This window comes from Perognathus longimembris, chromosome 1, assembly GCF_023159225.1.
Source record: "Perognathus longimembris pacificus isolate PPM17 chromosome 1, ASM2315922v1, whole genome shotgun sequence".
NCBI classification, from domain to species: Eukaryota; Metazoa; Chordata; class Mammalia; order Rodentia; family Heteromyidae; genus Perognathus; species Perognathus longimembris.
Window position 1 is genome coordinate 104,474,542 of NC_063161.1, and position 27,071 is coordinate 104,501,612.

The window sequence follows — 27,071 nt, forward strand, 5'->3', positions numbered from 1 at the left end:
AGAAATTGTGAGTAGCATGTATTAGTAAGATGTCTTCAAGTGAATGACACATTTTGGTGCAATGTTGTTAAAATGTTACAGTAGAAAAGAATGCTATTATGAGAAAAGTTTTCAACTGTCAGTCTCCATGTTCCTGTCTGGGAGTGTGTAGCTTAGTTTAATAGTAAACTACTTGCCATGGAACTGCTTGGATTTTTTCATTGAAATGAAGACCTAGTTTTCAAGTCTTTTAAAGCCTCTTCAAGGGAAACTTACCTCACTGTAAGCAACATTTTGCTTTTTTTTTTTTTTTTTTTTGGCCAGTCCTGGGGCTTGGACTCAGGGCCTGAGCACTGTTCCTGGCTTCTTCCCGCTCAAGGCTAGCACTCTGCCACTTGAGCCACAGCGCCGCTTCTGGCCGTTTTTTTTCTGTATATGTGGTGCTGGGGAATTGAACCTAGGGCCTCGTGTATCCGAGGCAGGCACTCTTGCCACTAGGCTATATCCCCAGCCCAACATTTTGCTTTTAATTTTTGCTGGTTTTGAGGTGTGAGCCACCAGGGTCTCTGCAGCAGCCCTATTTTGTTAACTTCACCTGTCTAATTAAAAAGTGTCTGGCCTTCACTTTTTTTTTTTTTTTTTTTTTTTTTTGGCCAGTCCTGGGCCTTGGACTCGGCCTGAGCACTGTCCCTGGCTTCTTCCTGCTCAAGGCTAGCACTCCGCCACTTGAGCCACAGCGCCGCTTCTGGCCGTTTTCTGTATATGTGGTGCTGGGGAATCGAACCTAGGGCCTCGTGTATCCGAGGCAGGCACTCTTGCCACTAGGCTATATCCCCAGCCCTGGCCTTCACTTTTTGATATCCACTCTGGGTTTCTCAGCCTCTTTCCTCCAAATCTCTACTTAAATCTTGCCCTTCTATAGGTTTTTTGTTGTTAGTATTTGGGGAAAGCAGTACTTAATCCTTACCTGCCCTAGCAGCATTTTTACTTTCAACACCTTGACAGCAGTTCTGAAGTTCCTTTTGGTGTTAACTTCCAAATCATGGCAAGTTTTGGGGAGATTCCAATAGATTTGTCAGGTCTTCTAGATCTGTGTGTGCTAGTACTGGGTGCTGTCCCTGAGCTTTTTTTTCAACACTAGAATAATGCTTCACCACTAAACACACCTCCACTTTCAGCTTTTCATGGTTAATAGAACTCGGGGCCTGGGTGCAGTCCTTGAGCATTTTTAGCTCAAGGTGCTCTACCACTTGAGTCACAACTCCCCTTCAGGCTTTTGGGTGATTGGTTAAGTCTCAATAGACTTACTTGCCTAAATTGCCTTCAAATCTTGAACCTATCATTTTGAATAGCTAGGATTACAGGTATGAGCCGCTGGCACCCATCTATAGGGCTTTTGCAGGATATGCAAACTGGGAGGTGTGGAACCAGAGATGCAGTGTAAGGACGGGGGAGGTCATCTCAGTACCTCTCTGCTTGCAAAAACTCAGGTGATTGTTAGGGACTCTCCTCATCTAAATAGCCTTATGAGGCCCGGGGGTGGGGGGGATACAGCGAGGCACAGCTTCAAGTTGCCAGTAATTTCCCAGGCAACCCTTTATGGAATGGCACTGCAGAGATTCCGTGGTTGTCTGGCCACCAGCGCCTAGTTATTCACCATGTGTCTGCGTCAGCGTAAGGTCCTTACGTACTTCCGTGAGGAAGTCGAGGAGGCAAGTCGCGTTCCGATGACGCACTTCCTGGCGCCCCCTCGGAAAGCGGAAACACCGAGTTCTGGGTTTGGCCCGCCGCTGGTTTCCCCGGCTCAGGTCCTTCCGAGCCGGCGGCCATGGCGTCGGAGGGGCCGCGGGAGTCCGAAGGCGAGGTAAGAGCCGCTGGGACTACTAGGTCTGTTGGAAGAGCTCTCGGAGGTCTCAGTCGTTGGACGTCCGTCGTCCCGGAGGCTCAGGCCGTAGGGCTTGTGACTGTGGCGGAGCTGGCAGCCCTGAACCTCCCGGCCTGCGCGGGAGCCGTGGTCCGGAGCTTCAGACCCCGCCCACAGCCTGGACTCTCCCTGGGAGTTCTGTTTAGGACCTGGCAGTCAGTCAGCACTGGCTGTCAACTTGCTAGCTCTAAAGAGTTAAATTTTAAAGTATTCTGAATTTTCTTGAGTCCGGCCCTCTGCTCCCACACTTCTTGTGTGGATCGCTAGATGGAGCCCTGGCAATCACGTGAAAACCATGGCTATAAATTCTTACTGAAAATTATCCGTTTCAGAACACATCACCCACATTTCGAAGGGCTCATGACGATAGGATAATTTACGTTGCAAAGATTTCGTGGCATTTTAAAATGTAATGGCAGTGAGCTTTTTCAATGTTATTTGGAAGTTATGAGTTAAAAATAGTTCCTGTTGAGTGTATTGAACTACGTAGATCTATGGTTCTCAGTTACATCTAATTAAAGCTGATTAAATACGTGTATTTCATACCAAAACGTCAGCTGTGGTCCTTATGTAATAATATAGGTTACTTCTGTTTGACTTGATTGTCTATAATTTAACATTCAAAAGTTTTTTTCTTATTCCAAAATTCAAAAGATGGCTTTTTCTACTCGTGTTGGGAGAGTGAAATTGTTAAAGAACAAAATAACTTTCAATTTATGGAAGTTTTTAAATTGCATTGGGGCTATTTGAATGGAGCACTTCTTTTATTGCTTATCTCGGTGTATGTAGCCCAACCTCCCTTTTTTCCCCTTAGGACAGCATCAAGTTATCAGCAGATGTGAAACCATTTGTCCCCAAGTTTGCTGGGCTCAATGCAGCATGGTCAGAGTCCTCAGAAGCTTGTGTCTTTCCTAGCTGTGCAGCCACGTACTATCCATTTGTGCAGGAACCACCTGTGACTGAGTATGTATTTTTCTAAATGTTTGCCTTATGTTAGAGACCTAGTGGCTTATTTTTTTGGAGTTAGTGGCGATTAGCCAGAGCTACCACATTAAAAAGTTCTGCAGATAGGAAAATGCTACCCAGCTGTGATAATTAAAAACAAAGCACCAGCTGATAAATGTAAGTTACAACTAATCAGAATTAGCACATGGTCTATCTTAGATTGGAAGTTTGAAATACAGCTGAAACTTTGGTTTGCTGGGTAGTAAGTAGGAAAATATGGTGGTATTTTTAAATGGGATTATGATAACGATTGCATTCTGGTTCAATTTTTAGGAAAGGGCAGATTAAAGGTTTGGCTAGGTTCCAGAACTGGAAATAGAAAAATAAGAGACCTGCCGGAAGACAGATGTTCATGCATATTTTGTCTCCATTTGAATATAGAAATAGAAATCAGAAGCCTGACTGGTTTGTTAAGTTGAAAAAAGGGAGGTATTTAGTGGTAAAGGCCTGTATATTGGAGAGAGAGGAATGGAGCTGACCAAAGTGGGAGATTGCATGTATATACTTGAAATCTGTAGTTGAATGGTGAAGAGATTGACTCACGCACAAGTCTTGATAGCCCTGATAGAACTATACACAGGGACTGGCAAAAGCAGAGCATTGAGTGTTAGAGAATGGCAGATGAACAGTACAGGCCAATGGAACTAAGCAAGTCCTGGAATGTAGGAAGAGGAGACACAACTTGCTAGAAGTACTCAAAGGCCAGCAGGCACTGTACTCAGATATGACGCCCAAATGTGATGTGCCCCTGTGAACTCATGGGCTTTGGGAATTTTTCAAAGAAACCACGCCAGTCACTGTACATTGCTTCTTTGGCACTGAAAGGAAAAAGACTAAGTTTGCAGAGAAGACCAGAGAACCAAAACCTGTGGGACTTGTACAATGTAGAAAACTAAATTTTGGTTGAGCCGGGACCCCACCCAAGACTCTCCTGCAAGTTCCCTAGATGACAGCATTCTTTAATAACACCACTGGACCCTGCCTCCTCTTTTTTTTGTTTAGTTAAATTTCATTTGTGTCTTCATTTATGTAGTTCCTGTACTCAAGATGATAATTTTCTTTTTGTTATCAAACCTTCTTTGCCTTTTTTTTTTAAAGTTTAGCAAGATTTATTTTTTTTTTTTAGAAAAACAAGATTAAGCTAGGAAGAAAAAATGAATTATTTTCTGCTCTCCCTACAGGGAATGGGATTTCAAGAGTCAAAGTGGTTACTGTTATCTGATGTCTGTTATTCTTTTTGATGGTCATGTCTAATTTCCTGTCTTTATTACAAACCAGTTCTTCACTCTCACCTGAAACATTCCACATTATGTTTTTAGAGTCACAGATGGAATCAGGCAGATAATTCTCAAGTGTATGTAGTTGGTGGGCCAAGCCTTTGAATTTCTCTTCTCTATTCTCTATAACTAGTTTTTAGTGCTCTGTTAAGAGTAAGAAAGGGCCAGGTGCTGTTTAGGACAGAAGAAAGTCACTGAAGAAGGTTTTGTGTGGGTCTTAGGAATGTTGCATTAGTAGAATTAATTGCTACAAGCAGAATATCCTATATGATCTAAATTTGTTACAGAACATTATGTAGTCACACAGATATGTCATGGTTAGGTTTGGAGTGTACCAGTTTGCCTTAGTAATCTCTGGAAGTTCACAGGAACCATGTACCAGTGCTTGTGAAAATGAGGAGGCTGCGATTTTATTTTACCTGTATTTAACCACTTAGCATTTTGTTGTTGTGTTAGCTCTCATTGGAAAATAGCTGAAACCTAGAGTCTTCAACCACATTTTTTGAACATTTTGGTTTAGTCTACTAGCTTGAAGACATTGAGACAATGAGATAGTTTTAAAAGATGGTGCCCCAGAAATGGAGGTACAAAAGGATGAACAAGTGCAGCAGTGGTTCTCACTAGATATTATGTTGGAAATTAACTATACAATGGGCGAGGAAAACTAGGAGAGCATGAGGGAAGAGGTGACATTGTCCCAAAAGAAATATATTCTTTTTTCCCCTCAGTCCTGGGGCTTGAACTCAGGGCCTGGGCACTGTCCCCGAGCTTCTTTTGCTCAAGGCTAGCACTCTACTACTTGAGCCGTGATGCCATTCCAGCCTTTTCTGTTTATGTGGTACTGAGGAATCAAACTCAGGGCTTCGTGCGTGCTAGACAAGCACTCAATCGCTAAGCCACATTCCTAGCCCAAGAAACGTATTCTTTGCCTGACTTATGTAACTGTAATCCCTCTGTACATCACTTTTATAAAAATAATTAAATTTTAAATAAAGAAATGTACTTTTTAACCTAACTTATATAATTTTAACCCCTCTGTACATCACCTTTATAATAACAATTTTAAAATAGTAAATAAATAAAAGATGGTGCCTTTCTTGTCTGTGGAAGTGTTATTCTTGATCTCCATGCCCTGGGTGCTATCCCTGAGTCTCTTTGTGCTCAAGGCTAGTACTCTACCACATGAGCCACAGAGCCATTTCCAGTTTTTGAGTGGTTAATTGGAGGTAAGAGTCTCACAGGGACTTTTCTGCCCAGTCTGGCTTCAAACTGTCATCCTCACATCTCAGCCTTCTAGTAGCTAGGATTACAGGTAATGGCCATTGGTGCCCAGCCATTTTGCTTTTTTGGTGAGGATTTTTTTTCAGTGTTAGAGTAAATGATAATCTTGTATGATAAAAGTTTATATTAGTGTATTATAAAAATTTAAGTTGTTGGTTTGTATCAAAATCTACAACTAAAATTTACACCTTTTAGACAGAAAATGTATGCTGAAGATTTGGCCTTTGGAACATCAACATTTCCACCCCAATATTTATCTTCTGAGCTAACTCTTCATCCATATGCCTATTCTCCTTACACCATTGAGCCTGCACAGAATGTTTGCTCAGTGCCTGCCTCCCGCTATGATTACAGTCGACCAAATTGTTACCGAGGTTTTCAGTCAGTGAAGCCCAGAAATGAGCACATGTGCTCTCTTCCACAGGAAACCAAAGTGTTTAAGGTAAGGAAATGCTGTGGTTTTATTGTCTGGGGTCCTTTTATCATCTAAAATGTAAGGAATTGGTGAGTTTTGGCATTTTTAAGCATTGCTTATCTTTTTGTCATTCATGTTGTTCTTAATCTCTCCTGCAGAAAAAATCCTATGATGAAAGAAAAACTTACGATGAGCAAAAGTTTAACAGTAAAAGAACTGATAGTATATCATCTGAATTAAAGTCAACTAAAGGTTCACATCTGTCCATTCATGCTGAGAATAGTTTGAAATCAGGTAAAAATAAGCTCTATAATATAACATACGCTGTCTGATCTATTCCAGATGGAGGTTTTCATCTTGACCCAGCATAGCCAAGGAAATTAGACTTCCTGTGACTCTGGAAACCTTTTATCTTGGGCAGGGGATTACAGTGTATGTGCTGCATTGTGGACTCAGCCTTAATCTGTTAGGACCTTAGTATGTGAAGAACTTGTCCGAAATCATGTAGCAAGGAGGTGATGACTGCAAGCTTCAAACCACAGACTAAGAACAGATCATAGCCATATTCTTTGTACTATATTTTGCCATGTCTAATCATAAGTATCTGGTTTCTTGTGGAAAACTCTTAGTAGGTGAGAATGTTTGTATCTAAAATCCTATCCTAAGTAATGCCAGCCCTGGGCATCACATTTACGATAAATCACCATTACTGTTTTGCCATAATTTATGTCTATTCTGGGCTTGAAAAATTCTGTTCCAATGGGGCTGAAAGTTATTTTACATGATATCATGTTGTTTTGTTTATGTTTTAGTTTTTTGAGATAGTCTCACCATGTAGTCCTAGCTGGCCTCCAACTCATGATCATGTCTCAGCTTCCCGAGTGTGGGATTACAGGTGTGTGCTATCTTGTCTGGCAAAAGCTATTTCTGGTCATTTGTGCTCTATACTATTAAGAAGGTTAGCAACATCAGCAATGGTCAGGTCTTTTGATAACAGCCTAATCTATCAATAGCATGAACTTTGTACTCTAAAATTTAAGCTGAAGTACTGGGCATCAAGCTAGATCTGGATTTTTACCTTTACTTTTCATTCTGTCATTATAGATGGTTATCATAAACGAACAGACAGGAAATCCAGAATCATTGCAAAAAATACATCTACCTCCAAACCGGAGTTTGAATTTAGCAGACTGGATTTTCCTGAATTACAGGGTCCGGAGAACAACAGTGTGTCAGAGATACAAAAGCAAACCAGGTGGGGACCTCTCCGCTCTGCCACAACAGACATTTCTCATGTAGGAGAAGTACGGAAACCAGATGCAGCAATGTCAGAGGTAATTGAAGGGAGTCTGTCCACCCTCCTCTCTATACTCCACAAGTACACAGCCTTTTATTTATATCACTTCAAACAGGGTATCTTAAATTCGACTCTAGGTTTGAACTCCCATTTTGCCTGGGGGAGGAGTTAAGGAGAAGTCTTTTCTCATCCACTTAGCTGACCTTCACTGTTCCTGATGTTATAATATCCAGTGCAGTTCTTTTAAAAGAATTGTCTAGTATGCTCCATTTTTATTTGGTGGCTCAAAAGTATTACAGTGCTGCAGAAAGAGAAGATTCTGGCAGTCTGGGTGCTTTGACAGCCTGTTTTAAACATGGTATTTCCAGCATTGTATCCTGAAAGTGCTTTTTCTAATACAGAGGAAAAGAGACTTAAAGAAATATTTAACACTGCATGGTGTAACTTATAAAATTTCCAGACTTTATTTATATCTCTGTTTTTGTTTGTTGGTTTGTTTGCACTGGTCCTAGGGCTTGAACTTGGGGTCTGAGTGCTATTCCTGAGCTGCTTCTATTTCTGCCACTCAAAACATAGCTCATTCCATTTCTAACTTGTTTTATTTCGGCAGCAGGGGTAGGTTGGATATGTAGTTGATTGGGGATAAGTCTTAGACTTTTCCTGCTCTGGCTGACTTTGAACCACGATCCGCAGATTTCAGTCTTTTGGAGAGCTAGAATTAAAGGCATGAGCCACTAGTGCCTGGCAAAATATATCTCTATTTTCTAATATCACAGCAGATTAAGCAAAAAGTTACTATAATTGATGCTTTCATTTTGTTGAGGGCTGAATGAAAATCGCAATTTACCTTAGATTGTAGTTGCTGCCTGCTCTGTGCTGGGCTGTCACTGGCTGAGTGAGCTTTATTCGAGCACCACACAGCAAAGTGCAGGGTTCTGTGCCAGCTTCTGAGGGGCACTCATGGGAATGCAGAAACATGACTGACTTGCCTTGTCAAAGTCAGCTATTATAGGAAGGTTGTGGACTTCGTTCATCTTTTTATGGAAAATGATTTACTTGTGATTTGCCTTCCTATTTTGAATTATGTGTAAAAAAATACAGTGTTTGAAGTTGGTTTTCTATTTTTTTCTTTTTTTTTTAGTGGTGAGGAATGGTCTCAGAGTTTTCCACTTGATAGGCGAGTGCTCTACTACTTGAACTATGCCTCCAGCTGAAATTGTTTTTCAGAAGTTGCACATTAGCCAGGTGTGAGCATGATGGCACATGCCCATGATCCTAGCATTTTGGGGGCTAAGACAGGAAGACTGAGAATTGAAGGCCAGTCTGGGCTATGTAATGAGACCCTGTTTTAAGGGGAGGGGGGGGGGGGACAAACTTGCTTAAGTAGGAAAAAAAAAAACTCGCATAAGTAGCATAATCATAATCACATTGTTGGCCATGTAGAAACAATCTGCAACATTTATATCATTGGCAAAATAAGAGGTTATTCTCCAAATGGTATATGATAAATGAAATTTGATAGAAAGGAGTAGTGGCTTTTTATATTATGTACTTCCATATTTATCATTTATTTACCAAATATTTTCAGATTTTAAGAAAAGCAAGGGCAGCTATATTTAAGAACTGAAGGATTACTTTTGACTTGAAATGGGAAGAAAACTGGTTTGCCTCTTGTTAATATTAGACTTGACTTTTTAGATCAGTTTTAGGTTCACAGCAAAATTGAAAGGAAGGAACAGTGTTTCTATGTCTCTTATCCTCCCCCACCCCTATCCCATGATGTTGTTAAAATTGATGACCCTTCATAGACATGTCATTATCATCTAATGGTCATAATTTAGGTTCCATTGTTGGTGGTGTACAGTCTGTGGATTTGGGTAAGTGTATGGTGATGTGTGTCATCCTTCTACTGTACTATAGAAGCGATATTACTGCCCTGAACATCCATTTAGTGTCTCATGATAATTTGTTTTCTCCAGTTCTCCCAGTCACTAGTCTTCGGGTTTTTTTTCTTCACAGTTTGGTCTTTTCCAGAATGTTAGAATCATTTATTATAGGGTCTACCCAAATGTTTTCAAGGCTTGTTAGCTCACTTGTAAGAAATTGCCAGCTGTCTTTCAGAGGGGCTGTGCCATTTTGCATTCCTACCTGCAGTGCTCCTCCTCTTTTCCATTGTCCATCTGTATTCATGTGCATTTTGGCCCTTTTAAGATTTGTATTGGTACTTCCGGATTATTGTAATTTGCATTTCCCTAATGACATTTTGTTTTTGTCTGAGACTAGGATTAGAACTCTTGATCTGACATTTTCATTCATTGGCTGTTGCTCTGCCCTGAGCCACACCTTCAACTCCTACTTTTTTTTTTAAGGGTGAAGTAGTGGTGAAAAACAATCCAGATAAACCTGTAACTGCTGCTGCTGCTACCAATTCCCCTTCGTGTACAGGAGGTAAGAGTGCCACAAAATACTTACTAAAAAGAGTCAGTATATTCTCAAAGTTCATTTTAAACTCTAGTTAAATATTTTTTTGTTTGAAAGCCTTCTTTAAGGCAGCTAATCAGTTGTTGGTAAACTAATGCCAGTGTTAGTTTAGTAAATTGAATGAGATCCCAGGCTCATGCACAAGAAGTATAAAACAAGAGACCAGAATTCTAAATAAAGGATAAGTCCATAGTGAGAAATTTATGAACTCAGAAATGATTCCTTCCTTCAGTATTACTTATTTTTTAAGTTTTTTGGTCTCAGTACCTCCCTATGTCTTTAAAAAGAGCCGCAGTGAGTTTTTCTTTGGGGGACATCCATCAGTATTTGCCAGATTTGAAGTTAAACAAAATTGTTAAATACTCACATGATAATATATGCATTATATTTGAATATAACCTGTCTTTATGAAAAATGTGTGTTTTTTTTTTTAATTTAAAAACTAGCAAGCAGTCTTTGTAGCTTTTTTTTTTCTTTTCTTTTTTTTTTTTTTTTTGGTCAGTCATGAGGCTTGAACTAAAGGCCTGGGTGCTGGCCCTGATCTTTTCACTCAAGACTAGTGTTATACTACTTTGAGCAACAGCTCTGCTTCCAGTTTTATGGTGGTTAATTGGAGATATGAGGACTTTCCTGCCTTGGTTGGCTTTGAACTGCCATCCTCAGATCTCAGCTTCCTGAGTAGCTAGAATTAGAGGCATGAGACACTAGTGTCTGGTTCTTTGCAGCATTTTAACTTGCAACCATGCATATCTGCTTTGGTATTGACTTTTGCTTTTGACTGTGCTGTCATGAACATCCAGTAGTCTGGAAAAACATGATACAAAGGAGTAAGAAATTGATCAGGAGAGTAAGGAAGGCAGCAAACACAGTCTCACTGGCCAAAAGTATTATGTTCAGGAAGAATTCAATACGTTTTAGTTTTAAGGTTTTTATAGTAGCTTGTCCTAGCAGAAAATTCAGCTTTATACCTTGGTGCGTTTTCTTTGGTGTTTTCATGTTTGGTACGTAATGTACTTCAGTGTAGCTCTCACTTCCATCAAAGCCCTGGTTACTTGTAGCTCTTGTCATGGGAGAGCCACAGACTGCTGACAGGTGTTGATCTGCCCATGTCCTGATGGATGTCCTTTTGTTTTGTCTGTATATAGAGTTTCATGGGCACCTAAGGAGTAGTGTTGCTGTACTTATACCTGTGTTCTAAAAGAAATAAATTACCAGGTATTGTGGTAGCTGAAGTCTAGTGATCTTTGACTTCTGATGTTAAAGGTACACATCAAGGTTAGTAGGGACAAAATTTGATCTTTAGCTCTTTAATTCCGTGTGTTTACCATGTGGATGTTATTGTGGATTGTTTTTTTTTTTTAACTAAAATTATTGTTTGTCTGCCTACCTGCATACCCTCTCCTGAGTTACAAAGCCAGTTTCTAAGAAAATTAACCATACAAGTTAAAGGGGAAAAAATTCAGCATGCATGCTCCCAGGGGAAAAAAAGTTTAGTGAAATCTATAGTTTCCTTAAGGGATATTTTGGAATAGTCTAATTTTATTTATGCTCTGAGCAATTTCCTCATATAATGCATGCTAGAGTAATTAGAGAATTTCTATTTTACTGTTAAGATTGTTAAACAATTTTGGTTATCGTTGAGCAGAGTTATCTTGGACGCCAATGGGTTACATCGTTCGGCAGACACTATCTTCACAACCTTCATCAGCTCCTAAAAATGCTACTTCCATGATGAACCTAAAGACAGTTGCTTCATCAACAGATCCTAAAAATGTTAATATGACATCTGAAGTTTTATCCTCAGATCCTTCCTGCAACAAAGAGAAACATGGTTATTCTACTAAAAAGGTATGCATTACTAGAGATGGAAAGTAAGGTGGTAGGTGCTAGGGGCTGGGGGAGAAAAATGCCAATGAGTAGTTAATGGGGACTAAGTTCAACTGTCTAAGAGGAAAAGAGCTCTGGATGTGGAGAGTAGCAATGGCTGCACAGCAATGTAAATATATTCCTCACCTCTGAACTAATATGGCAACATATGTTATGTATATTGTGCCACAGTAAACAAACAAGAAAAAAAAATCTCCTTTTTATTAAATTGACCTTCTGTATCATTGCAATCTCTTCTATCTAAATCCTAACTGTGAAGGTACTTCATTCTATTTAGTACTATCTAGTTTGTACTTAGCACCTTAAAAAGAAAGCATAGATATTAGTCTTATAACTCATTACAAGAGATCATTTTTGTGAGTGACAATGTACATTTAAACTTAAAAATGGTCTGTAAACTATGTTCGATTTGTTTTTTGTGTTGTTGATGTTGGTTTTGTTTTTTGTTTTTAGTTTTGGTAGTGCTGGGAATCAAGCCCAAGTCCTTACACATGCTAGATAAGCAAAGTACCACTAAGCACTACCTTCCCCCACCCCACCAGCTCTTGACTGCTTTAAAGAAGAAATGCTGGCAGAAAGTTATGCTCTAGTGTGTAAAATTGCTGCATCTTGTCATTGAATTTGAATGATTTTACTAGTGCCAGAGTACAGTTATTTCTGATCATATGGTATTTATGTTTAGTTAATTACAGTTCATCTACCTGTTCAGGGATAGCATACTAGGATAGGGTAATATATGTCATGTATAAGAATGTAGATTTATATATATATATAACATGGATGTAATATGGATTATATTATATATGCAAGTTTAAACTTTTATTTTGTGCTGATACTGGGGCTTGAAGTCAGGAAAAAGGCATGATTCCTTAGTTTTTTCACTCAAGGCTGATACTCTACCACTTGAGCATAGCTCCAGTTCCAAATTTTGTTAGTCAGAGATGAGACTCTCATGGACTTTCTTCCTGAGCTTGCTTCAAATCATGAATCTCAGATCTCAACCTCCAGATTAGGACTACAGGGGTGAAACACTGGCTCCTGGAACATTTAAGTAATTTTAAGATGGCATTTTATCAACCTCTGAATCTATTTTAAGGGCCTTTATTGATTTATTCATCATTTTTCAAACTCTTTTTTTCAGTTGTGGGCCTTAAACTCAGGGCCTGAGTGCTGTCCCTGTGCCTCTTTGTGCTCAAGGCTAACAGTTTACCACTTGAGCCACAGCGCCACTTCCAGTTTTTTAGTAATTAATTGGAGGTAAGAGTCTCATGGGGACTTTTCTGTGCAGGCTGGCTTTGAACTGCAATCCTCAGATCTCAGCCTCCTGAGTTCATTACAGGCGTGAGCCACCAGTGCCCAGCTGCTTTTTTAAACTTTTTTTTTTTTTTTGGGGGGGGGGTCCAGTCCTGGGCCTTGGACTCAGGGCCTGAGCACTGTCCCTGGCTTCTTCCCGCTCAAGGCTAGCACTCTGCCACTTGAGCCACAGCGCCGCTTCTGGCCGTTTTCTGTATATGTGGTGCTGGGGAATCGAACCTAGGGCCTCGGGTATACCGAGACAGGCACTCTTGCCACTAGGCTATATCCCCAGCCCCTGCTTTTTTAAACTTTTAAGTTTTAATTTAATTAATTAATTTTTGGTGATGCTGGAGATTGAATCCAGGGTCTCACACATTCTAGGCAAGTACTTTTAACACAGAGCTATACTCTCAGTCCCCATCTAGATATTTTTGATTTTCATTGTGGGTAGATGCATTAGATTGAAATATAGTATATCTTTAGTGTAGCATATGCAGTCCATTTGAGCCTGAAAATGCTGTTTGCTATCCAAAAAGTTTTTTAGGCCATTATATATAAGTGGTAGCCATAGGTATCTATGTGCTTGATTCTGTAATTGAGGGAAGATGTGCTTGTTCACACTGCTCTGTGTGCCTCAGTGACTTGCGTACAGGCAGTAACAACAGCCTTCTGCCTAGTTCTTTAGTTGTGACTCCCAAGTTGCTGTCCAAGCCAGTTTTCCAATAACAGGCTTTGTTTCATTATCTTAGAATCTTTAAATTATTACTTATAGGTGTGAAAAAAAGTATCTTAGAAAAATTCTAAAATAAGAAAATTAAGATCTCTCATAATTCAGGTGGCGTTGCATTTTAGACAATTGGAATAAAACCATAATGGCTTTCTGTACTGTGAAATTTTATTACAGAAATGGTAACTGCAACACTTTAAGGATCTAGTGATGCAAAAATTCTTCCATAGTTCCTTATTTCATGTTTTTACTTAGGTGCGGGGACTTGAACCCAGGTCTTCAGCCCTCCCCCATACCTCTTGACTGTAAACCTCAGAGAAGCCTACATTAACTGTCTACTATATATCTATATACCCTGCCTCATGCTTATGAAAATGTAGCAGATTGATAGGATAGGGAGTTCTATTTTGTTTTTCTAAGTTCCTTTTATGTTCTTATCTGTTCGCCTCTAGCTTTTTTTGTTTTCCCCTGTAGGCCAGAAATGGAACCTGGGGCTTTCAGCATTCTAGGCTATGCTCTACAACCATCAGCCATGATGGCTTTTTGTTTGTTTGTTTGTTTTTCGGTGCTTGTACTAGGGCTTGAACTCAAGGCCTGAGTGCTGTCCCTGAACTGTTTTGCTCAAGGGTAGTACTCTACAACCGGAAAGCCACAGTTCTACTAGCTTTTTGGTCATTAATTGGAGATATGATTCTCATGGGCTTTCTCTTTTGGGTTGACTTTGAGCTGTGATCCTCATATCTCAGCCTCCTGAGTAGTTAGGAATATAGATAAGAGCCACTGGCACTGGCTTATTTTTCTAATTCTCCCCCCACCCCCTTGCAAGTCCTAGGGCACAGTCCTGAGTTTCTTTTGCTCATGGCTGGCACTCTACCACTTGAACTACAGTGCTACTGCTGGCTTTTTCTGTTTATGTGGTACCGAGGAGTCAGACTCAGAGCTTCATGCATGCTAGGCAAGCACTCTACCACTAAACCACATTTCTAACCCATTTTTTCTAATTTTTTTAAAACAAAATATCACTGTATAGACATCCTTAAAATTCGTTATTTTCTTATAAAATTTGTTATTTTCGCTTAAGAAACTATGGATTAGCTCTTCCAGGTCATGAGAAAACTCATTCTTATACCTTTAGAACAGGGGTGGGGGTCGGGGGTGGGGTGGGGTGGATTTACCCGCCATTTCCTGGGTGGGGAAAGCAGTATTTAAACTTAAGAAGTCATAGTCCTTTTAGATCTAGAGCCTAATATTGTAACGAAGAGAGACTAACAGATGCAGATTTAGAATAGTGAGTGCTCTTAAGAAACTAGGTAAGCTCAGAGGGAGAGGCCCACAGAGAGGGAGGAGCTTGTTAGAAATGAGGTGAGGGAGCAGAGTTAGTCCTGTATGGGTGTTAACTGCAAAGGCGCTGAGGACCCAACAAACACTTCTGCCCTTACTGAGGAAGGGGCTTGATTTGAAGGGCCTGTGGGAGTGGCTAGGTCAGTTTAACTGGGGACTAGACTTGAGTTTGAGCAGATGCCTTAGGGTGATTCTGTACTTGGATAGAACACATCAGGGGCACTCTTATGCTGTTCTGACTGTAATGGTATGATGTATGAGAGCACAGGTTGGTAATACTGATCACTGCCTTATTACCTCAAGGTGAAAACTTGGTCATATCCAACCACCAGATTTCAGAAGGAAATGAGCACTGCAACCATGATACCAGATGTTTTTCTTTTCAGAAATGTTCTACTGAATAGTGGCTTTTCAGAAGTAGGGGACGAGAAGCCTTATTTTGAGTACAGTTTCCATGGGACTGATAATCTTATTTTTAGCCTAAAATTCTAAAACATGATAGTAAAGATTCTGTTGAGTGCTCTAAAATCTAACTAATTTTGCTTTTATTTCTTATTCTAGTCTAAAACATCACAGGGTGATGACCTTGAAAAGAACGAAGCTTCCAGAAAGAATAAGAAAAAGAAAGAAAAGGCTAAATCAAACTATGAAATCTTAACAGTTCAAGAGCCACCAAGGATTGAAGTACATTTATATTTCTATTTATTACTCATTTTGTGTTAAATATGGACACATGAATGCATAATGGTTTCCTAAATATTTAACATTTTCTTTAATAGTCTTAGTGCTAAAGAAAGTAGTAACTTACTGTCTGCACCTTTTCCTTTGGCTTCCCAAATGTCTCCTGGCAGACACTCAGTAAACATTTGAATGAATGAGTGAATGAATGAATGATAGACAAAACTACTTGTATTGAATTTAATAGCTATTATTGCTTGTTACTTATATTTTGCCTTTGTTTTCTTCCCTGCTTTAAAATAGTGGCTTTTGCAATATCTCCTTTTCTAGCCAGATTATCTTGTAAAATGCTTCAGAGAGAGACTTAGAATGTCATAAATTTATTGTGGACTCCAATTAGGAGAATTCCATGAGCTTCCTCCAAAAGCATTTGTTTTCCAGGACATCTAGTCATGGTGCACTTTTGTAAGCCAGCTGGGGTTTGACAACACTTCTCCCAGGCCTTGTGTTTTTCACATTGTCTTTCCTGAGGCATGTTCCTGGCTGCTTCTGTAGGCACAAGGTCTCAAAAAAGTACTGTCCAGGTGTTCATCCTAGGATCAAACTCAGGATGTTCCCACAAACCTGGAAGGATGTTTCCAAAAGTTCTTGGGCTATTTGCTAGTAGTGGTTAGGGTTGATGAATAACTCATGTTTCTGCCCCTATTTGGCATATAACTTTCCCCAAGGTACTTAACCTATAGATTGACAAAATCTTGACAAAAAACCCTAAGTTATATTTAAGTGTTTTTGTTTTTCTGGTAAGGGGATACTTGGTATCTCTCATTCTCTCTTAGCTTTTTATACTCATGACTGATTGTCTTAACACCTGAGCCATACCTCTACTTTTTGCTGGTTAGAAATAGGAGTCTCACAGACTTTTCAGCCTGGGCAAGCTTTGAACCACAATCCTCAGATCGCATTCTCTGAGGACCTAGGATTACAGGTGTGAGCCATCAGTGTTCAGATATTTTAAACATTCTTTTAAGGCTTGTTGCCATTGTCTCTATTCATTAGCCTGTTCATTATAAACTGTAGGATACTTAGATCTACTGATAGATTTGATTGTGTGTGTGTATATGAGTGTGTGTGCTGGTCCTGGGGCTTGAACTCAGGGCTTGGGTGCTGTGCTTGAGCTTCTTTTGCTGAAGTGCTCTACCACTTGAGCCATCACTCAACTTCTGGCTTCTTTATTGTGAAGTTAAAGGTCTTCTTACAAACTTTCCTTCTTAGGTTTTGAAATGTGATCCTCAGATCTTAATCTCCTGAAGAGCTAGGATTATAGATGTGAGCCACTGGTGCCTGGCTGATGTATATTTATTTATTTATTTAAAATTTGAACTCAAGTGTTGGTATTTTCTATACAGGCACTCTTATCAGTTGAGACATAACCCAGTCTTTAAAAACTTTGCTTTTGAAAACAGCAAGTATTTGTCTATCCTCATACCAAGAAGATTCAAGATTGGTTCTGTAGACTCCTTTGGGTATACCATAATCCTTGGGTACTGTACCTTTTATTGGACAAGATTTAAAGCAGAAGCTTTAATGTTTGTATTTTGGTGATGTTTTATATCAACTTTAAAAACTTTTGTGGATTATAGTAAAGAAAATTATAAGCCAGGAAAATGCACTTAATGTATTTGCATTCTCTGAATGTATGAAGAGCTAAAACTGTGTGGTTTGCTTAGGATGCTGAGGAGTTTCCCAACCTGGCAGTTGCATCTGAAAGAAGAGACAAAGTAGAGGCATTGAAATTTCAATCTAAACAGCAGCCACAGGTAATCGTTAGATTCAAACCGTTTGCTCTAGGCTTAACTTTTCTCTCACTATGCTCTTAGTTAAACCTATTTTTCAAATATTTTTGTGTACTGAGACAGGTGGTTTTGTCTTGATTTATTCCTTTGAGAACTGCCTCCTGTGTTGAGACATAATTGCCCCTGAGCTAAAACTTTTTGTCCTTTTTGTATTATACTGATAGTTACTATGTCAGAAAGGAGGGGGAAAAGTTGACTGTCCATTTTGGAAAGGGAAGAATTTATTTTCAAGGCCAGTAGATGTTACAAAAGAAAAATAAGAGGCTGAGCGAGAGAGAGAGAGAGAGAGATTCTCAACCATCAATACAGAAGCCAAAGAGAAAGTGATTCTTCTTGATCCAATGGATATAGGTTGGAGTTGTGGTTCATAGTTGAGATGGGGAACTTGCATACTATGGACCATTTATTCTTTAGAAAGTTTTTGTTGTTTTGTTTTGTTTGGCCCAGGCTCATCTGGACTTTGATCCTCCTTATACCTCAGTTATACAAATGACATAGGTATGTGTCATGGTGTCTGGATTATTTTGTTCAGATGGAGTCTTGCTAACTTTTTCCCCAAGGTGGCTTTGAACCATGATTTTCTATCTCTTTCTCTCTCAAGTAGCCTGAATTACAGGTGCTAGCCACTGTGCCTTGTCTTATTTTGCCTCTTAAAGGAGAGAGATTATGTGGAAATAATTCACATTTTTTCATATTAATTAAAAGCAAAAACAAAACCCTAAGCCCTGTGGAAGTGAGCATTCATTAGTTCATGTGTTACAGTTCGCTCATTCTGTATCCTAACATCAGGTCTCCTTACCTGCCTTAGTTGTCCTGGTATTCTCCCTGGTGTGAGCCCTCAACTGGTAACAGTGACAGGAAAAAGAACGGGTGTCAGGAAAGTGGGTGTGAGAGTAGGGGCACTGAATGCCTTAGACCCATAATTGTTCTTTTTTGATATACTTTTTTTTTCCCCCCAGTCCTGGGGCTTGAACTCAGTACCTGAGTACTGTCCCTGGCTTCTTTTTGCTCAAGGCTAGCATAGTACTCTACCACTTGAGTCACAGTGCCACTCTGGCTTTTTCTATTATGTGGTGCTGAGGAATTGAACCTAGGACTTCATGTGTATATATATAAGGCAAGCACTCTACCATTAGGCCATATTCCCAGCCCTCTTTTTTGGTATAGTTTTATACAGTCTCAGAACTTAAATAACAACTTTTTCACAAATAACATTTACTTAGAAAAGTAAGAGAGACCTATATTTAGTATTCATCTGCTGGATGTGTGATTTGGGTGTACATAGACTTGTGTTGATATCCAATAATTTCATTGCAGTATTTTGGCTCATTTAGGCAGTTGGAGAGAGAATGATGCAAATGAGAGAGCAATTTTAACCAAGTCATCTAACACAAACTTTCATTTGCCTTAGTGTCTTCTTTGCCAGTATATGCTAATAACTTACCAGAGATGTAGAAAGATATGTAAGATGACTTTATATAAACCTAGTGCTCTGAATGAGGAGGTTCAGACCAACCACAGTAGTGTTGTCAGACAGTGTGAGATTGTTCTTATTTTTCTTAATTTGATCAAAAAAATTGTAACTCTTATACAAGTCTCTTACGTATGTTCATTTTATCTTTAATAAAATACAGTTTTTATAAAATGAAAAGCTCATTGTGTAAAATATAGTATTATAAGTAAACTTGTGGCTTTTGAACTTTGCAGAGTAATTTTAAAAACAGTGGGAAGAAGAGCCAGATTCCAGTGCAGTTGGATTTGGGGGGCATGCTGGCAGCACTAGAAAAGAAGCAGCATGCCCAGAATGCAAAGCAGTCCTCCAGACCAGTTGTATTCTCAGGTAGGAGTGTCTTCTCATTCTGGCCAGTGGTCAAAACTTTTTTCAGAGCCATCATTTTGTAAATATTTTTTCTTATAATGAAAAGTTATTTTTTTGTGTTTTTCTTTTCTTTTTTTGAAAAGTTATTTTTATATCATTGTAACAAGTATGGTATTGGAATAAACTTAGACATGGGCTAACAGTAGAATTGAGAGCATAAAAATAAACTCAAATATACCAGCTAGTTGCTTTAGTTGCTTTTTTATTTTTTGCTTTTTTTTTTGTGCTGATGCTGGCTGGGGCTTGAACCCAGGACCCCTGGGCTTCCTGAGCTTTTTTGCTCAATTAGGACTACCACTTGAGCCACACCTCCACTTCTGGCTATTGGAGATAAAAGTCTTAAGGACTTTACCACCCAGAATGGCTTTGAATCATATTCCTCAAATCTCTGTTTCCTGAGTAGCTAGGATTGTAGGTGTGAGCCACTGGCTTCCCGAAGATGTTGTATTTTAACAAGAATATTGAGTCCATTAAAATAAACAACAGTTGGCTCTTAAGAAAGATCTGGACAAATGGATTTTCTAGGTGCTAAATAGACTCCCTACCTCAGACTGTAGCTGAAAATGAAACCCAAATGATTATAAGTAAAACCTTAAAATGTTTAGGAGTAATGGGTAAATGTCCATGACCTTATATGTAGCACTCTGGGGCCTTCTAGGAGTTTCTACCTGTTCGCAGCTCAAGCCCAGTTTTCTAGCTGGTTGGTCAGTTAATGAAAGGAGAGATGTGCTTACTTTAGCATAAGGAGAAGTAACAATAGCTGCCTAGCAGTTTTCAGCTTTGAGATGTTTTATTTTTGAACCTAGTTTGATAGTTTGTATTTTGAGAAGAGGGAGAAGTATTTTGTTTCTTAATATTTAATATACATTGATATTTTTGTATTCCTATCTGCTGTTAAAAGATTTTTTTCCATATCATTTGTTTTTCCATTGTGTTTTATATTGAGTATCTTTAGAGTGCCCTGTTTTGTTTTTTGTTAACTTCAGTTTTAAGAACTATTTTCTAAATCATTACTCTACTGGTTATAATAGCTTAACAGTGTGTCTGGGTGTGAGTCTGTTATCCTACCAGGGGTGAGTTGTGGGTTTTGATGCTGGAGATTAAAGTGCAATTTATTGGGAGATTTAATGCAGCTTATATGGTCCTGGGCAGGAGCCAGGCTACATAGTTTGGGTCAAAAGTACAGGTTGTGTATTGAATAGGACAAAGGTGACTTCATGCAAGCTGAACTGTAGTTGGTTTTCCAAAGAGGCAGCCATATTCCTTGTACCAGGGTCCCAGTGGAAAGTTTACACATCCAACTTGAATGGAATGACTAGGCTCTTGCTATTCCTGTGAGCTTGTGCTGCTCTAAGCCTTTGCTTGATTGTGCTAGAGGCTGATAGATTGCTTTGAGCAGTTTTAACTACCTTTGTAGCTACTTTGTCAGAGGAAGTGATCAGCCTCACTGCTGTGGGAGCAAAGATTTCCTGAGTCCACTGTGGCTGTTCTGCCTAGAACTGCCTGCCAGTGGGGAGTGGGGGCTGCAGAGCTAAGGCTGGTGGGGGGGGGGGAGCAGGTTTTATCCATATGAAGGGTATTTGGTACCAAGTAGATGTAAGCAGGGCCGTGCTACTTATGTGTGTGTTTCAAACACTGGAATGAGGCTCTGCAGATGCAAGCAACTGTGCTTAGCTTAGGTGAGAAACAGCCATGAATACAGGTAGAGTTGTCTTGGACAGCTGTGTAAGTGAATACTTTTTCCTGAAGTAGGGGGATTGCATAGATGAGATTGAAGAGGCAGATCTGAATGACAAAGCATGTATTATAAAACTCCATATTGTGTTATTAAAGAAAGTTGACTAAAATATATTGGAAACAGGTAGAGAGTTGTTGAAATACAGTGAGGCGTACATGGGGATTTGTGGTTTAGTATTCACTTTGGCATCTGCTTGGAAATTTTCCTAATTAAAAAGCAGAGAAACAGGATGTACTTTTGTCATTTTAGCACTTGGGAGACTGAGGCAGGAGAATCACTAGTTTGATGCTAGATTGGGCGACATAGTGAGACCTTTTCTCAAAAAACAAATAGAAGGGAAAAAGACACAATTTTTTCTCTGAATAGTTAATAAGATGAGCAGTAGGGTGGAGAGTTAGTGTTGAATCATGTGGAGATATTACACCATGCTACCTATGGTGAGATTGGGAAACAAGCTTACATCCAGAAAATGGAAGAGAATCAAATAGAAAATAACTGGAGTTATCTAAGGAAGCTCTACCAGAGGTACATGTGTGAAAAGAAATACCAGCTTCTGCAAAGGCAATGCCAGCTCACTGTGAGGTGGGCAGGGCTGACTCCCCACAGCAGTGGTAAGTGCAGACTACCTAGAAATGTCCCTCTTCAAACCTTGGGATCCATACATTATCAGACTTACTGAGACTCAGAAGATTTGATATTATGGATAAAATTTACATCTTCCTGATTTAATTGATAGATTTGAGATCCCATCCAAAAGATAATAAATTTTATTTGGAATCATTGCCAGTGAGAATAATGTGTGAGAGATTGCTTGGCAACAATGAGAAAGCTTGTGGTGTCTCGCTGGGGTGGCATGGCAGATTCCTTCAGATAACCTAGACAGACAGTATGGAGAGCTGGTCTGTGCCACTGGGAAGTGACCATGTGACATTTGTCCCACTATGCTGCAGTTGGAGCTGTGCCAGTCCTTTCTAAAGGAGCTACCTCAGGGGAAAGAAACCACCGCTTCAATCAGGTGAAGACCCCGCACAACCCCCTAGACTCTAGTGCCCCCTTGATGAAGAAGGGGAAGCAGAGGGAGGTCCCCAAGGCCAAGAAGCCCACCTCACTGAAGAAGGTAGGTGGAGTGTTTCCACGGAATCAGGGCACTGACTGGCAAATAGGTAAAATGTTATATACTATACTGACTTCTAGTTCTTGTGTCTTCAGGTTTTAGGTTATTATTTGAGTTGAATGTGGTGGCCCATGCTTATAATCCCAGCATTCAAGAGGGAGAGGCAGTAGGATCATGAATTTGAGGTTAACCTGAGCTATATAGTGAGACCAACCTTAAAAATGAGCAGTTGGATTCCATGGCTTGTGTTCAGTAATCTGGCTGCTAGGGAGTCACAGACCAAGATGATTGTAGTGTGAGCCCAACTTGGGAAAAAAAGTTCTAAAGACCCTATTTCAACCAATGGCTTGATGCTGTGTTATGCATCTTTCGTCTCATCTATGGTGGGAAGTAAAAAAATAGAAATGTTATGGTCTATACATTATTGAGGCTGGCCAGGGCAGAAACATGACCCTATCTCAAAAATATCCAGAGTGAAAAGTGGATAGAGGTGTGGCTCAACAATAGAGTATCTGCCCACCAGGGACAAGGCCCTTAATTCCAGGCCCATTACCACCAAACAAGCAACCAAAGTTTGTTACTTGTACATGTTGCATAGCATTGTGTTTCTAAAGAAACATGTATCACTGTTGCTGTTTACTTGTGTTTTTACTTATTGTGTTACTTATTTACTAATGTTACTTGGTATTGTTTAACAAAACTGGCACTGTCTATGTACATCCCATGTCTGAGACAGTCTGTGGGTCATACTTTCTTGTTTATAATTTCTACCAAAATTTTATGTCAGGGGCTGGGAATGTGGCTTAGTGGTAAGAGTGCTTGCCTAGCCATGCACGAAGCCCCAGGTTTCGATTCCTCAGTACTGCATAAACAGAAAAAAGACAGTAAGTGACACTGTGGCTCAAAGTGGTAGAACACCAGCCTTGTGCAGAGAGGCTCGGACAGAGCCCAGGCTCTGAGTTCAAGCCCGAGGATTGACACAAATGGAAATTAAATTTTCCATATTCTTTTTTTTTTTTTTGTCGATTGTGGGACACTTGAGCTCAGGGTCTTGGCACTGCCCCTGACCCTTTTTGTGCTCAAGGCTAGGGCTCTACCACTTGAGCCACAGCACCACTTCCAGCTTTTGAGTGGTTAATTGGAGATAAGAGTCTCATGGGGACTTTTCTGCCCTGCTGACTTCATATGGGGATCCTCAGATCTCAGCCTCCTGAGTAGCTACGATTAAAGGCGTGAGCCACCAGTACTCGGTTCCATATTCATATTTTATTTACCATACTGAACCAACTCTGGATTTGATGTATTTCCTCTAATAATAGTGTGGTTTTTTGTTGTCATTTTGTTTTTATTTAGTGATTGGCCTGATTCTAATCTGAATTTGTTTTTTTACAAGGTATAGTTGGCTGCTGTTTCCATCCAGTTACTCTTTTCTTCTCCCTTTCCTCTCCCTAACCTCTTTGGTATTCTTTTCTTTCTCTATCCATCTTCCCAGTGCTGTGTTTTTGAGACTGTATCTTGCTGTTTTGCCTGGCTGGCTTGGTTGGAACTTGCTATATATTCCAGACTGGCCTTGAACTCCCATCCGGTCTTTCTGCTTTATCTTGCAAATGGTGGGGTTAAACTTTTCTTGTTTCATTTTTTTACCTAGCTTTCCAGAGATGTCACCCTGTGTCTGAATATAGCACAGATGGATCCACGTTGTGCTCAGACCTCCACTTGTATGTGCCTGGGGTACATACGCATATATATACCCTTAGGTTAGGTGTACCTCTTCTCTCAGTTTCTTTTGGGCTGGTTTCAGGCTCCATTGTTTGCCATGTGTGGATGATTTTGATCATTCACTGGCCAAACACCCTGGTCAGCCTAGATGTTGGAGAGCTTATCCTGTGGCAGTCTTCCTCCTGGACCTGCTGCCAGTCCCTCGCTGGTCTGCTGGTCCATTGCTTATTCTTGGAGATAGCTGTGACTCTCAGTTTCCTGGCCATGATGTGATGCATTGTATGATGTAGGGTGCCATCACTTCAGTAGAGAGAGAGAGAGAGAGAGAGAGAGAGAGAGAGAGTGTGTGTGTGTGTGTGTGTGTGTATGTGTATGTGTATGTGTGCTGGTCCTGGGGCTTGAACTCAGGGACTGGATGCTATCGCTGAGCTTTTTCTCTCAAGGCTAGTACTCTGCCATTTGAGACACAGCTCTACTTCTGGCTTTTTCAAAGAAGTTATTATAAAGATGATATGCAGCTAGGCACTGGTGACTCATGCCTGTAATTGTAGCTACTCAGGAGGCTGAGATCGAGGATCACAGTTTGAAGCCAACCTGAGCAGAAAAGTCTGTGAGACTTATCTCCAATGAACTACTCAGAAAAAGCTGGAAGTGGCACTGTGGCTCAAGTGGTAGAGCTTTGTTCTTGAGCAAAAGAAGCTCAGGGACAGGCCTAGGCCCTGATTTCAAGCCCCAGGTCCAGTAAAGCAATAAAGAAAGGTGATGTACAGAGGGGTTACAGTTACATAAATCACATTAAGAGTATATTTCTTTTTGGACAATGTCACCCTTTCACTTCTGGCTTTTATGGTGTTTAATTGGAAGCAAGAATCATGGACTTACCTGCTCACACTGGTTTTGAAATGTGATCCTTAGATCTCAGCCTTCTGAGTGGCTAGGATTACAGGTGTGAGACATCAGTGCTAGACATTTTTTCTTTTGTAACTAGATCAGCGCAAACAGAAAACCAGTAAGGGGAAGTTACTTCTTCCTTCCATACATTCTGCTTCTGCTCACCAACCTTTTCATTCACAGTTGACAATCCACTACTGTGCTAACCTTCAGTTTGGTTGGTCACAGACTCTTGCGGTTTATGTGCTTCATGATTATGGTGGTGCTCATGCTTGAGTAACTGTTGAATCCTAGAGTTGATTTCAAGCCAGGGTTCTTGCGTTGCATTCCCAGAGCCACCATGGTGCTCTCACACCGAGTGTGGGGGTTAGATCAGTCACTGCGAGCATGTCCGCACTCCACAGGCACACTGCACTTGGGAAGTTTATTTTGCAGGAAAATTTGTCTTTTATGTTATTTAGATATGTCAGCTGTTTGGTTAATTTTAAAGATTATTTTGAAAGAACGGCAAGAGAGAAAACAGCAGCGACTCCAAGAAAATGCTGGGATTCCAGCTCTGGCCAGTGATGATGTCCAAGAGACAGAGAATGGTGCAGAGGACCGGGCCCCTGACCTGGCAGAGCCCACAGGTACCAGTTTCTTTGTATTTCTACTGGAAAGACTTTCAGATGGGAGCAGCAATGAGAAAATGGACTGTGTACAGGAATTGTGCTGGACTCTACCAGCTCCTTGTGTCTTTGTGATGGAATATAGGTTAATGCTGCATGTTGGATGCAGGAGTTCTCAAACCCCAGCTTTACAAGGAGTGAAGTCCTGTTGATGGAGTAGAGCATCCCAGGCTTCTGATTCTGGGGTTTCTGGGAGACAGAGGAGAGCCTTGTGTGCCATTGGGGCTGTTCTAATTTGAAGTGGCCTTGAGAGTGACCCCCATCTTACTGTTTGTAGCACTGTGTACCAATGGGGATGCAACACATCCAAAAGTGTGTGTGTGTGTGTGTGTGTGTGTAGTAATTTCTTACCAAGTTACCTGTTCAGGTAAGTGTAGAAGCCATAATGGATAAGACTAGAGGGCTTTTCACAAAGTGAACACAGCACTTGGGTGAGGAACACAGAGCACATCCCAGGGAACACTGCCTTAATGTTGCACCAACAATGGAAATTTGAATGTGTGTCACTTAGTCTCAGCTGCTTTTCTGTCAGTGCCTTTGCTGGCACCCAGGTGCACTAGTAGGTTTCTTTTTCCTTTTTTTAATGCTGATACTAGAGCCTGAACTCTAAGCCTGGGCACTTTCCCTTAACTTTTTACTCAAGGCTAGCATTCTACTATTTGAGCCATAGCTCCATTTCAAGCATTTTGCTTGTTAATTAGAGGTAAGAGACTCAGGGAATTTTCTGCCTGTGCTTGCTTCAAACCCCTATCCTCAGATCTCAGCCTTCTGAGTAGTATCCAGGTTCACTGATAGGTTGCTTTATTGTGTTTTTTTTCTGTGGTGCTGGGGATCCAACCCAAGGCAGACATGCACACTCTTAAGCTAGACCAATAGCCTCGGACTCTCATAATTTATATCTTGGAGTTCAGTTCTTATTTAGGATTTTTTTTTTTAATGCTGGTCCTGAGACTTGGACCCAGGGCCTGGGTGCTGTCCCAGAGCAATTTTACTCAAGGATAGCACTCTACCACTTTAAGCCACAGTACCACTTCTGGTTTTCTGGTAGTTAGTTGGAGATAAGAATCTCATAGACTTTCCCTGATCCTCAGATCTCAGCCTCCTGAGTAGCTAGGATTAAAGGTGTGAAGCTCCTGCACCAGCAGGAATTCTTTTTTGTGTGCTGAGCTTTTTTGTTCAAGGCTCGTAGCCTCCTACTTGAACCACAGCTCCACTTCTGGCTTTTTGGAGGCTAGTTGGAGATTAGAGTCTCAGTGATTTTCTGCTGTGGCTGGCTTCATACCACATCCTCAGATCTCAACCTCCTGAGTAGCAAGGATTACAGGCATGGACCTCTGGTACTCAGCTATTTAAGAATTCCTTGATACAGAATGATTTAAAACATTTAAGCAGTTCAGCTCTAACCATGGTTTTTAAAACTTCCTGATACTTAGATATTTCAGATCAGATTCCAAAATTGAAAGGTATATTGGACCACTGAATTACACTTGAAAATGGTACACACTTGAAAATGGTAAAATAGTAACTTTTCTGTATATTTTACTACAATCAAAATGAAAAGTAGACTTGGGGAGGGAGGATGGTGCATCCAAGATCAGAAAGTAGTCTTGACTGTATCAGT

At 40.3% G+C, this 27,071-nt stretch overlaps 1 protein-coding gene across 3 annotated transcripts in view; it reads left to right on the plus strand.

The window, feature by feature from the left end:
- Window positions 1–1,709: 1,709 nt before the first annotated feature.
- Secisbp2 (SECIS binding protein 2) overlaps window positions 1,710–27,071 on the plus strand; it is a 29,830-nt gene continuing 4,468 nt past the window's right edge. Inside the window, exons 1-12 of one of the 3 annotated variants that reach the window (XM_048338482.1) lie at window positions 1,710–1,843; window positions 2,718–2,866; window positions 5,662–5,908; window positions 6,040–6,175; window positions 6,986–7,215; window positions 9,548–9,626; window positions 11,305–11,507; window positions 15,472–15,594; window positions 17,316–17,405; window positions 19,149–19,281; window positions 22,009–22,175; window positions 25,273–25,411. In XM_048338482.1, coding sequence (XP_048194439.1) covers window positions 1,808–1,843; window positions 2,718–2,866; window positions 5,662–5,908; window positions 6,040–6,175; window positions 6,986–7,215; window positions 9,548–9,626; window positions 11,305–11,507; window positions 15,472–15,594; window positions 17,316–17,405; window positions 19,149–19,281; window positions 22,009–22,175; window positions 25,273–25,411 — 1,732 coding nt within the window. In that variant the 5' untranslated portion in view covers window positions 1,710–1,807. Of the gene's footprint in view, window positions 1,844–2,717; window positions 2,867–5,661; window positions 5,909–6,039; window positions 6,176–6,985; window positions 7,216–9,547; window positions 9,627–10,805; window positions 10,935–11,304; window positions 11,508–15,471; window positions 15,595–17,315; window positions 17,406–19,148; window positions 19,282–22,008; window positions 22,176–25,272; window positions 25,412–27,071 lie in introns of those variants that run through there. The other 2 variants (XM_048338570.1, XM_048338658.1) reach the window with 2 other exon arrangements.